This window comes from Rhinolophus sinicus, chromosome 11 (assembly GCF_057876585.1).
Source record: "Rhinolophus sinicus isolate RSI-liver-muscle chromosome 11, RSI-T2T, whole genome shotgun sequence".
NCBI lineage: Eukaryota > Metazoa > Chordata > Mammalia > Chiroptera > Rhinolophidae > Rhinolophus > Rhinolophus sinicus.
The window spans coordinates 6,144,266-6,157,290 of NC_142511.1; the positions used below are offsets into that span (position 1 = coordinate 6,144,266).

A 13,025-nucleotide genomic window follows, 5' to 3' on the forward strand; every position below is an offset into this window, starting at 1 on the left:
GCCAAAAAAATGTTCACGTTTTAAGAGATGTTATCTATGTATTACTTTTCAAAGTTGTATTGAATTACACTAGCAATGTGTAATGTGACGTTCGCCCAAAAGATGGCGTTAATCAAATGAATGCTAACGTCATTTGTTGTATTACAATTTTAATACAGTTTTTTCCTTTCTGAAAATGTGTATACTTTTTGTGGCACCCTCTGTAGATGGAGTCACAGACCTTACCCTTAAGGCCATGCAGAGCCATTGAATGTTCTTAAGCAGAAAATCACGCACGAAACTTAAAATAGCCCTTTAAGGAACATTCCTCTGCTAAATTGCAGAGCTGTCTGGAGTGGACAGCCTGGCATGAGACAACCTGGTTAGCAAGTGACTCATTCCACCTCTGAGATCCTAAGGTGCGTATGTGCGCCCTCCCATCGGGTCCTTACTGCCTTCTGCTTGGAAATGAGTCTTGAACAATGAAAAGTGAATAAATAAATACCACTACTCATCCACCCCTCGGTGCCAGCATTGCAGGTTTTCACTGCCAAACCTTTGTTCTCTTTCCCTCTCTTCCTCTCCACTTCAGACCTCCCATTTCTTTGAGGCCGCGTTCGAGTTGAAGGCCTGCTGGAATGATGCCTTTTTCAAGGGCCCCACCTTTACAGAGTGTTACCCAGACAGACGATCTCCCTTCTCTACCCTGTACTCAGAAAATAAAATAGTAGATTTTCTTCTATGAAGTTCATAAATGAGATTGATAATAAGCAGCTGACATGTAAAGAGCATGGATCGTTCTCGGCAGCACCTCGTATAACATAATAAACAATCGACTCCCCTTCACCTGCTATTAGGTTGGCGCAAAAGTAATTGCAGTTTAAAAGGTTAAAAATAATGGCAAAAACCGCAATTACTTTTGCACCAACCTAATATAATTTATCTATTGGGCCAAAAACAGGCGGAAACAGTCTTAAAAGAAATGAATACACCAAAGTGCTCCCCCACCCCACCCCCCACAAATGACTAGTGCTTATCTCTCTCACCTGATAGATTGATTCTCGGCTAGAAATCTGTTGTATTAAAAATGCTGTATCCTCTTGACTTTTGACATAGCCTTTTGTAATACTATACATCAAGCTGAGGCGCTTTTTGATCTGCACCTCGACAGTTTTTATCAGTAACGGTATTATTAACTGGAATAATGGAGAGGGGAAAAAAAAAAAACACACAAAAATGTGATGAGGAAAAGCACACCATCTAAGGCAGAGTTCTCAAAGTGTTGTCTCCGGACCGGCAATGGCATCACTGAGAAGGCTTGTCAGAAGCACAAATTCTGGGGCCCCACTCCAGACCTGCTGAACAAGGAGCCATGTGGGTGGGGCCTGGAATCGGTGTTTTAACAAGTCCTCCAGGTGATTCTATGTGCATTCAAGTTTGAGAGCCACTCTCTAAAAAAAATGAAAGCTCAACAGCTGTACGGGGAAGTTTCTGCCGCTGCCTTCCCCCCATTCTCCATGCCCAGTCACAAACCAAATAAATCATCTCTGTGCACCTCAGGTTCTTCACTCGTAAGATAAGAAACTTAGGGTATCTAAGATCCTTCTGAGCTCGAAGTTTCTCGAACCCTACGCTGAGGCAGAAGAGTGTAGTGAGTGAAGAGAATGGGATTTTAAATACAAATCTTTCTTCCTGAGTTCAAATACCAACCCTCCCATTCACTATCTCTGGGACCCTAAACCCGTGACTGAGGACTCAGCGACCTCACGTGTCAAACGAGGACATGAATACCCACTAATTACCAGAAGCCCAGTGGACCTGCTCCTTATGCACGAGCAGTGCCGTCAGCCACAGAGACAGAGTCACGTCAGAGCACAGGGCAGATGGTGAGGGTCCAGGTGACAAGGGAGGACAACGTGAGTAGGAGAAGATCACAGCAAAGGAATTACAAGAGCAGAGAAAGGGGAGGTGTTGTTGTTGTTGTTTTGTTGCTGTTTGGGTTGTAAACTTTGGGCAGAGCGAGAGATATTAAAGATTTTTACAAGTTTTATTCCATGCTGCACTGACACCCTCCTTGAGCTGAATCCTAAGGGGATCTAAATTAAAAATCTCCAATACTTTTCCAAGCTTTCCAAAGCATCTAATTTGATATACTAGCGACATGTACTTCAGAGCGCTATTATAATGATTTAATTAGATAATGTATTAGGTTGGTGCAAAAGTAATTGCAGTTTTTGCAATTATTTTTAACCTTTTAAACTGCAATTACTTTTGCACCAACCTAATACTATGATCCTGGAACATAGTAAGTGCTCAATAAACTAAGCTAATCATGACTATATTACTTATATTCATTAATTATATTAATACCTTAAATAATTTCATTGAGATTTATCAGAGTGTGCTGGACAGAAGTGGCAACCAGTTCACACTCTAAATCGAGTTGACTTCCACAATACACCTTTAAATCTTTCTTTCACTCAGAGAGACTTTTCACAAAGTACGACTTACTTCTCAAATAGTTATTTTCCATTCATCTGCATAAGATCTCTTTACAAAACCTAATTACTTAAGGAAGCTTCTACCTTCCATTTTAAGACCTAGCTTCTCGCTACTCATTTCTGATTTCTAGAGTAGTGTGTATTATGGCGGAGTTACACCTTCAGAGAGCACACAGCTCTAATCTCAGCTCATCAGGCAAAAATGATAAATAATCAAAATTATCCCTTAAGCAGGCTTTGTATATACAACTCTGTACAGTAGCTCTAAATTTCTTATGAACACTAAAGTTTGGTAACATTAACGTAGAATCAAGGAAGGAACTAAAAAAAGAACATCCACAAGCACAAGTCTGGGCCTTTAAACAATTCTGCCTTTAAGACAACTATTCCATTTCTTGGGGAATAGAGACTAGATGGAGGATTCTAATGTGTACCTTTTACCATCAGGTTTACAGCAACTTTTAAAAAATATTTAGCTTCTATAACTTCAATACATACTAAGACTTATTTGACGTAATAAGAATTAAATGACTTGGGGAAAAAAATGGAGTGGCAAGAGAAATCATCTAAAGCTCCCAAGTTTAAAAGCTTATATAATCCAACTCCTTTGGAAAGAGAAAAGAGGCTTAAGAGCGGAGACTGAAAATCTGAAAATCTACCTTCACAGTCAAAACCAGAGCCATGGAAAGAAGGAACAGTCATTGTGAAGGCCGCAGTAAAATTAAATTCCATAGGGAGTATGCTATGTGAGTGTGGACTGTAGAGAAAATATTTTCATGCTACCACAGTTAAGGCTTTACGAGCACATTTTACTAAAACTTGGAGAACTTGTTTCTAGGTTATCCTGCAGCCAGACTTTCCATTCATTCACTCAACAACTCTTTATTAGGTACTTACTATATGCGATGGCACCATTCTAGAGTTGTAGGTTATATCAGTGACCAAAACAAAGATCCCTACCTCACTGAGAGTACAGGAGACACACAGTAAGAAGGTGATAATGCTATGGGGGAAAATAAAACTTAAGCAGGTGGAGAAGGATCGAGAAGATGGAATGGGAAGCTGGGCGTATGGAGGACAGGTTGCCATTCTACACAAGGGGAGTCAAGCAGACAGCCGTAGAGCGAGTATTCCAGAACAGAAACAGCTCTTTCCCTCATTCCTTTCCAAACAGTGAGGCTTCTTAACACATTTAACCAACAGTGTAGGAAAAAACAAAACAAAAAACAACAACAACAATATTTTAAAATGTGAAGCTTCATACCTTGATGAGAGGAATAAACCTAATTATTCTTAAATATCCTATTATTACTGTAATCTGAATAAGAACCAACTTTTCCGGTCTCAATTTGACAAAATATATACAAAAGACATCAACAATTCCAATGAGCATGATAACAAATTCCACAGTATTCCAATGTTGGTGAAAATACCTCTTTTTCAAAATTAGTATCTGTTTAGAAAACAAATGGAACATATGTCATTTCATAGCATCGATACAGTGATGTGGCGGGAAAGAATCTTAAAAATTAAGTTAAATCCTCAACTACAAATGAGTTATATTCCAAAAGTTGGGTTTTAGGTTATTCATTGGGAATCCCAAAAAATTATTTTTAATATCCAACATCAAAAGTCATAATCTGATTCAAAATATACAATTGATAATGAAGCTGGAATGCCAAAACCTAGCCATGGAAAATAGCAATAAACAGGTTTATTGCTATACTATTAATAATAATTATAGAATGAAAACGGCAATGCTGATAAATCATCTTTGAAGTACAAAGTAGTTCTCCTGTTATGATGATGACCTAGCAAAATAATTTGCTTTTATTCACTTACTTATTTTTTGGCATCATTACAGAGAGTATTTGTGGGACACGCCAAGTCTGGATTTTTAGGTTTCTTTACCTGATCTTTGAGACTCTCCACTTTTATGATGATACTTATCTGATATCCAAGACCGTGACTATTATACTGATTTCATTATTGAACCCAGAAAATTCAAAGATTACTAAATTCTAGGATTCTATCAACTGTTAGAGGAAATGGTTTTTGTATCAAGTCACTTCAAAAATATGACAAAAATAAATTCACAATATCTGAATTGTTCTTTTTATAGGATACATTTCTATTTTAAACAGTACCTTCAATGCTGACTGTAATACATACAAAAAGACAAAATAGTGGTTTACTAATATCAGTGACAACACATTTAATTTTCTTGCCATTGGCCATAGATGAAGTATCATAGGATAAATGTACAGGAATGATATAATATGTCCTGTGTATTCAAATTCTTCTGAAAATACAACGTGATATGCAAATACGAGAAATTTATTTTTCCTAAAAAAGGAGAGATCAAAGAGAATGTCAGATCACTTTAAAAGCATAACAATTAAGATGTGAAATTCAACATGTGCTTAAACAAACCAGTCACATTAATTTGAAGAAAATATAAATAATATAAAACAATAGATAAGCAAAAATCTAAAACATACTTTCTGTATATAAAAGTCATAATGGAGAAAGATAAAAATATGGCTCTTATTAATCTATATCAGGGATGGGGAGAATTTTTAAATCGAAGCAATAATACATAGGAAACAGTGCAAAGATTCGTACACTGAAAGCAAAAAACAAATTTAGAGGAAAACATCAGCATTGTTTAAAATTAAAAACAGGAAAAAAATAATCTATAATTACTATGACGTATCTTTAAAGTTTTTCAATCCATCAAAAGTAGAGCTGAACGAAAAGAGACTATCCCTAGGGTTTTATTTTTTATATATTTCTTTTTAAACTTAATAAATGGAAGAAAGTAAAAAATTATCAAAACTTGTTATGAAAGGTACGTTATCTCCCACTTAAAATTTAGTCGTTTCAATGCTCCCAGTATCTTCTCATTTTGACATACTCTATTAGTAGAAAAATCTTGTCTTCCTGCTCTCAAAAGCATGTAAGTGCACAACTTACATAACAAAGAACATACCCAAGTGAAATAAAATCTGTATCTTGTGATACTTTGGAAAGTAGGTTATAGGTATTATTAATGCCATGTTATGTTTTTCCCAATTACAAACATCAACAGAACCACCCTATGGCACAGATGAAATTAAGCTGAAAGCTGGATCTAATCCACGAGTTTGGTATTTCTCACCCTGCCCGGTGTTATACCCGGGAGAATACCAGAATCTGTGGGCTGCCCCGTGTGTAACATGACCCTAAGACATGGCAATGAAAACTTGAAGAATCCAGATATGACATCCTTGTCTCCTTCCTTCCCACTCTCTAATACAGATGTGAATGAAGTTGCTGAAACCGAATGGCGAGAAAGGAGCACGCACTCTGCTCCTTCGGCACTCAATCAGTAAGAGTTGACCATAGTATGAGTTTGCTCTTACTAAGGCAAATCAAGGTCATCTACTCTGACTATGTAGAAAAGGTCGTATTTTCCAACACACTGTTATTAAAGGTTCACAAGACTTACCACGGTAGAATAAAAAATGACTCATCTTTATGATATTCCATGAAAGTTAACATGTTTTTAAACTTCATAAGCCAACTTCTCGCTTTTACATAAGTAAAAACATCATAGATACTCATGAATCTAACAGAGAAAAATATAGATATATGTTATAGTGAAAAGCAAGTGCTATAGTTTGGGGTAATATACAATGGAAATTTATGCTAAATATAAGTGTAATGTGGGTGTATTAAACATGCTTAGTTGTGAGCCTCTGTATCCATCCGCCTACCCACTCATGCTCATGGTACAGGAACATTTTTAGCAGGAGACTCCTGCTGCCTCTGTTCCTGGAACCCTTCCTGACCTGAGGTAGAACATAATTGAAGCTTCTCCAGACCAATTCTTTCGGGTTTGGAATCAAGCTTCCCTTTGTTATGCCTTGCCTAGCCCAAGCGTCTCCAAAGGCCTGAAGGCCTTACGCTTCCCAAACTGTGTAGGAACTCGATCTCCCAGATAGATTGCCAGGCTGCTGAAACGTGAACTGTCACCCAGGCAGGATCTCTCATCCTTGCTGCCCCATCATCCATTATCCAATGTTTGCCAGGACTGTGACTAGATATCAATGAATCTCTGAAATATGGAGCTTTTCCCACCAGACTGAACTGCATCTACCAACACCATCAGGTGGGCCATCAGGTGGGCCAATCACTCCAGAGCCTGCTGCACCCCAGGGAGCAGTCTAATCTAATGGCAGGCTCCAGGCTTCCCCACTTCCCCTTCCCAGGAATTTAGTGAATATTAAATAAAGACAAAATAATTATAACAGTAACTGAATGAAATTATATGGGTTTTCTTTCATGGCTCCCCTAGTCTCTTATCTAATTATACTGTAATCAGAACTTCCTCCAGAATCTCCTAATGTCACCAAGGTTATAAACCTTTGGGGAAAAAAATGTAAACAAGTTAAATAGGAAGTGGATGGATGGATGGATGAACGGACAGGTAGATGAAGATAGACAAGATAAAAAGATTGATCAATCTGGACATTTAACTTTCAGTGCATTCATTCCTTATCACATACCCATTCAATTTTGGAAATATCAATCAAAGATATATTATACTTACTTTCCTTGGATGGGGCAATAGCTTTTGGTTGCACCAATTAATATCCGAGCTGCCTCTACATCAAGGATTCCATCTTTACACTGTTTTTCAAAGCTACTCTAAACATATAATTTTAAATAAAAATTACAAAGAACCAAAACATATATGTAATGAACTTTGGTTGACTATTATTATTGAAGTTAATATATGAAAATATACTTCTACCCAAAATAATGCTATAGCAGGCAATAAATTTTATTCAGTTTAAGTATTTACTGAGTATTTATTTTTTTGCAAAGTACTGCCCTGAAAGTTTTAAAAGATACAAAGGTTCCTAGCTTCAGGAAATTCAAAATCTATATGACTCAAAGAGTTTACTTTAGTAATATAAATAGCATGTCAGCCTCAAAATGAACTACCAGGAAAGAAAAGTAAATGTGTCCTTTTTAAAAACTTTTTTCTAGGTTTATTGAGGTATAGTTGACATATAACATTGTATAAATTTTAGGCATACAACATGATGATTTGATATACATATATTTTGTAAAATAATTACCGCAATAATGTTAGAAACACATGCATCACCTCACATAATTACAGTTTTATTGTGTGTGCTGAGAATATTTAAGATTCACTCTCCTTGTAACATCCAAGTATGTAACACAATATTGTTAAAGCTAGTCACTATACTGTATATTAGACCCCCCCAGAACTAATTCACTTTATGACTGAAAGTTTCCACTTTGACCAACATCTACCCACTATAGTGACCTTTTTAGTCTCTTGTGACCAATTTTGACTTCAACCCTGTTTTATTTGATATAAATATAGGCACTCCTGCTCTCTTTTGGTTACCATTACATGGCTTATCTTTCTCCAGTCCATCACTTTTCAGCCTACATGTGTTCTTAAAGCTTAAGTGAGTCTCTTACAAGCAGCATATAGTTGGATCTTGGTGTGTTTTTTTATCCATTCAGGCACTTTGTCTTTTGATTGGAGGATTTAGTCCATTTACATTTAAAGTAATGCTTGGTAGATAAGGACTTACTATTGCCATTTTGTTTATGCTTTTTAGCTCCTTTGTTCCTTTCTTCTCTTGCCGTCTTCCTTTGTTATTTATTTTTGTAGTGGCATACTTTAATTCCTTTATCTTTTATGTATCTACTATATATTTTTTTTATGTAAGCCATGAGGCTTACATAAAACATCTTACAGATATAACTAGACAGTATTCTTGTGTCAACCGAATCTCTACCCCCTAAAATAAATTACGAGCAAAGTCACACCTCTTAGGTGCCACTGATATTAAACTTAGAAGATAAAGTTACCTCCTGGGATTACTTCCTTCCTCACATGCTGACCATGTACTTTATAAATGTACACATTGTTTATAATGTACTCATTGTGGAAGCTGCTAATCTTCCCCAAGGCTAGGCTCCAGAACATTTCCCAAATCACCTTTCGCACATTTTAGTGGTCAAAACAATTCACAAGAACAGCCCAAAGTTATGGGGGAGGAATACAGACACCACATCTTAATAGGAGACTCTACAAAGAATTCGTGACTATATTTCACTGCTCTGGATAAGAGCCTTTCAAACTCTGAGAATATTTTAAATTAAGTAGAGAAACATTTAAAAGAATGAAAACATAATATTAATATTTTTTATTAAGAAGAAATGTGTTCTTTAACAGAAAAAAATGAAAGAAGAAGGAATTTATAGATTAAAAGACACTTAAATGACATATCCATTAATTGCAATGTGCTAACTTTATTGGAATCCAATTAAAAAATGTAAACTGTTAAGATACGTGTTGATCACATTTATGAGACAACTGGAAATTTGATCATTGACTCAATACTTGATGTTATTAAGGAATTATTAAATTCAGGTCACAAGTTAGTATTTTACTGTGTTTTTAAAAAGAAATTAAAATGTAGAGATATATACTGAAATATTTAAGATGAAATAATGATAGGATATCTGGGATTTGCTTCAAAATAATATGAAAGGTGGGGGTGAATGTGAGTGCAGATGGAGCAGGTTTGGTTAGGTGTGGATGGTTTTTAAGGCTGGGTGATGGATAATGGGGGTTCATTACACTATTCTATCTACTTTTGTACATGTGAGAAAATTTCCACAATAATGAGTTTTAAAATTGAAGTTAAAAAGGACTCGGCATAATGAGTATTTCATATCCTTGTAATGTTGAGTAAAATTTGTCTGATTAGAATATAACTCCAATTTAAAATGTGTGATTTGATAAGTTGATTTAAATTTCATTACCTAGTAATCGTCCTATGTTTATATTAGAACATTTGAATATTGAATCTGAAATATTTTAAAACAATTTTGATTCATTAGACTTATTTTAACTTATTAGATTTATAAGAATTAATAAATACTTGAGAGAATTTTGTATAAAAGGAACTCAAATATGTTCAGTTTATAAAAGCAGTTTCAAATATTATGAAGACGTTTAACTAAACATGTAAATGGCACCAAATGTTATTCAAAGACCCCTGAAAAGTGAACTGCTAAAATCTACTAGACTTAGAATAAGATTTGTTACTTGAACTTAAAGCCTATGAGATTTTTCATTTTCATTTTTTAATTTTCATAAATCAGACATAAATTTTAACAACCAATAGACTATCAAAAAATGGGGAAAATATTTCTTTCTAGTCACCTGAAAACCATATGTAAGAATTAAAAGTATTGCAAGAATAAAAAAGAAAGAAAGCAGATTATGTGAACAGTACCAACCATTTGTATCATAGCTATATGCAATCTGGCTTCTTCTATTAAAGCATCATCTGTTGTAGACTCCTGCCCGGTGCCATCACGGGAAATGTTGTAAAACTGACGAGCATCAGGCTGTTTTAAAAGCATGCAGAGATAAAGTTAAAAATCAGTAAAAATGATTAGGAGCTGTCAAATGCTTCAAATAATTCAAATCAGAATTATTAAAATGAAGAGCCATGTACTCGTGTAAGTGGCTAACGTTCTCCATGTAAGAAATGTTGCTTTCAGTTGTGGCAAAGTAACTAGTATTTATTTACAGGTGGAATTCTTCCCCCAAGCTGTCTACGCTTGACTGCTCTCTGAAGCAGCCTGTGTTTTCTGTTTTTTTATAAGCCTTATCCAGAGAGACATCGCCACAGGTTAGAATATTAGTCATGGCAGAATCCATTCATAGTTACTCAACCAACCCATCTGTAAAAACATAAATTCTCCTGTATTTGGCAAACAAGGTGAGATCACCATGACCTTGTCCGAGACAGAATTCAACGAAGTCTTTTAACCGAGATAGCAAAGCTAGTAAATACACCTCTCCCAAATTTTCTGACAGTTAATTAGCAGAATCAAGTTTTTTATAATAAACGAAAGCAAGAGAGGCAGACCCAGGGAAAGAAAGAAGGACTCACAGGAATGCTGTATCTAATCTTCGTTTTTTCTTCTACTAAGGTCCAGTTAACATTTGTCAAAATTTTCTCTGTTTTAAATAAAGTTATTGTGTTCTGTATTATCTCCTGTATGTGTTTAATGGCATTGAGCATGGCCACTTGTCTCGGAAGAGAAATGGTACACAAACCTGTAACGGAGGAAAGCAGGAACCTTAACAGAATACACTGAAGATTGTGAGGGGAAACAAAAATGTCACATGATGTAGTGGAATCTTGGCATCACCTGCAGAGCCAAACCAGAGTGCTTAGAGCAAGGACATTTTGTCCAGAATTTTCTAGGAAATTACCCAACTCTCTGTTTCCTTCTGGCTCTACAGCTTAACTTGATCTGACCCAACTACGAAAAATGTTTTATAGAAATGTACACTTGAAACCTATACAATTTTACTAACCAATGTCACCCCAATAAATTTAATTATATATATGTAGAAATCTAAAAAAAAAAAAAAAAAGGAATGTTTTATCAGTTTCCTTTCATTCCCTATAGCTAGAGACATGACTCACTATTTCAAGACACCCAATGGGTATTTCTCAAAGTGTGGAGAACTCCCTGTATTTCTTCTACAGGTAGAAGGGCTGCTTATTAAATGATGCAAATTCCTGGGCTCTACTCCATATCTGGAGAATCAGATTGGCTTGAGAATTTGCATTTTAACAAGTTCTCCAACGGATTCTTTTTTTTTTTCACTCCCCCAACACAGATTCACATGTACGTCCAACCACACAACCAACTTTCTGTCAGAAACATAATGTTTCACTCTTAAACATGTGTGCACTTGATAAGAAAATTTCCATTTGTCAACTGATTCTTATACACAATACAATTTAAAGGCCACTGCAATGGCGATCTCTTAAATTTAACATCTCTCTGGCCTGGCTAGCAAACCTCCATGTCCAAAACTTGTAGCAGCTTGTATTTTCTTGAGGTATGAATTTAAAGCTACAGCTATGAGGCTCACTTACCAAAAAGAGGAATTTAAATAGCGAGCTTAGCCAACTCACTCGAAACGCTGCCTCCAAAGAATGGTTTTCTCTTCGTAACTGCATATGAAATGTCTCACAAAGAGTTAAAATGGGTTCTAGATGTTTCCGTTTAAGTTCTTTGCACTCTCTAAGGGACACCGTGTGCAACAGTGCTGTCTAAAATTCTGGGGATTCAGAAAGGCCTAGAGGCATATCCCTCTTTGTTCTCTCTGGTCCCCAGCAAGGATGCATTTGACAGCGAGCTGAAGAGTTAGGAGGTGTCAGCTTTGGGTTTAAAATTCCTGTGGCTGAGACAACACAAGTAGAAAGCTCATTCATTTGCCTAATGCCATCCTACCCATATGATGGGGCAGAAGCCACTTTCTGGCCCGCTGTGCCTAAGCAGACCACCTGGTGGCACCTGCTACATTTTAATGGACTCCCTGTGTTGAAGACGATCCTGGAAGAGAGTGAGGAGCCACCACCTTAAAGCATTAGACCAGATGGAAGAAGTTGGTTTGGAATTCTTACTTAAAAAGCCAGTTCCAGGAAGTGCCTGATAAACGTGTGCCATGCAGTATTTCTAGAAAGGACGAGCATTGATTCTGAGAGGATAAAGCTTGCCACATATTTTTGTTTCCAAACGAACATCCTGTGGTCTGGTTAACACAATAAACATTTTGTAATGGAAGAATAAGAGAAGGAGAAAACATTACCATGATAGTATAATTAAACCCCTTGATCTTGTCTTTGAGTAGCTTAGGAAGCGGAATCACAAGAAAGGGAGCATGGGAGAAACCCAGATGTTATGTCCTAAGCAAAGAGAGCAGAGCAGGCCTGGGAGGGGAAGGGCAGACCTTCAGAGATCAAATGAACTTCACTCATGCTCCAGTGTAGGCTTCTGCTGACCCAAGCACACCGTGTCACTGCAAACGAGAGTGTACCCATAACTGGGGAAAGGGGAGAGCTGCCCCAAATCTGCCCCATTTCCTAGCCCTGTTTCCGTATTGGAGCTGCCACAGGAAGTTCTGCAATGGTGGTGATGGAGCACGGTTTCAGGCACAGGCAGGACCGTGAGAAGACATCAGCAGAGGTGATGTCTCTTGTGGGTAGGACAGGGTAAATTCACCAGGGTGTCTCCCTGTTTAGAAGAACTCTCCTTCCACAGTCCTTCTACCTTCTCCTTCCAGCTTCCGTTGACCTCTCATTAGTTCCAAGCTTACTTACGCAGAAACATTCTGATTACCAATGGTTTATCAAGGAAATTGGTATTTCAAGGTGAATACGCTGAATAATGATCACAATTATTTCAGACATAGAAAGAAATCATCCTCGTTATACAATAATTTGATTTTCTGCTTTATCCATATTCTTCTGTGAGTGCCGTATATGCACGTCTCCAGCAGTCTGATCAGTTAGAGACCATGACAGAATCAGTTCTCTGCACCAGCAAAGCTGAAGACAGGGTCATGGGATACAGGACTATGCTAAGGCCCTACGCTGACCTGGTGTAACCCCACCCCGCTCTCTCCCTCCTATC

At 36.9% G+C, this 13,025-nt stretch overlaps 1 protein-coding gene across 1 annotated transcript in view; it reads right to left on the reverse strand.

Moving 5' to 3' along the window:
- Positions 1-13,025, reverse strand: part of SLC9C2 (solute carrier family 9 member C2 (putative)) — a 63,567-nt gene that overhangs the window by 26,401 nt on the left and 24,141 nt on the right. The window contains exons 12-18 of the mRNA XM_074322251.2: positions 10,484-10,650; positions 9,822-9,932; positions 7,075-7,172; positions 5,971-6,090; positions 4,628-4,826; positions 3,745-3,933; positions 1,026-1,175 (exon numbers count right to left, since the gene is read on the reverse strand). Coding sequence (XP_074178352.2) covers positions 1,026-1,175; positions 3,745-3,933; positions 4,628-4,826; positions 5,971-6,090; positions 7,075-7,172; positions 9,822-9,932; positions 10,484-10,650 — 1,034 coding nt within the window. The remainder of the gene's footprint in view (positions 1-1,025; positions 1,176-3,744; positions 3,934-4,627; positions 4,827-5,970; positions 6,091-7,074; positions 7,173-9,821; positions 9,933-10,483; positions 10,651-13,025) is intronic.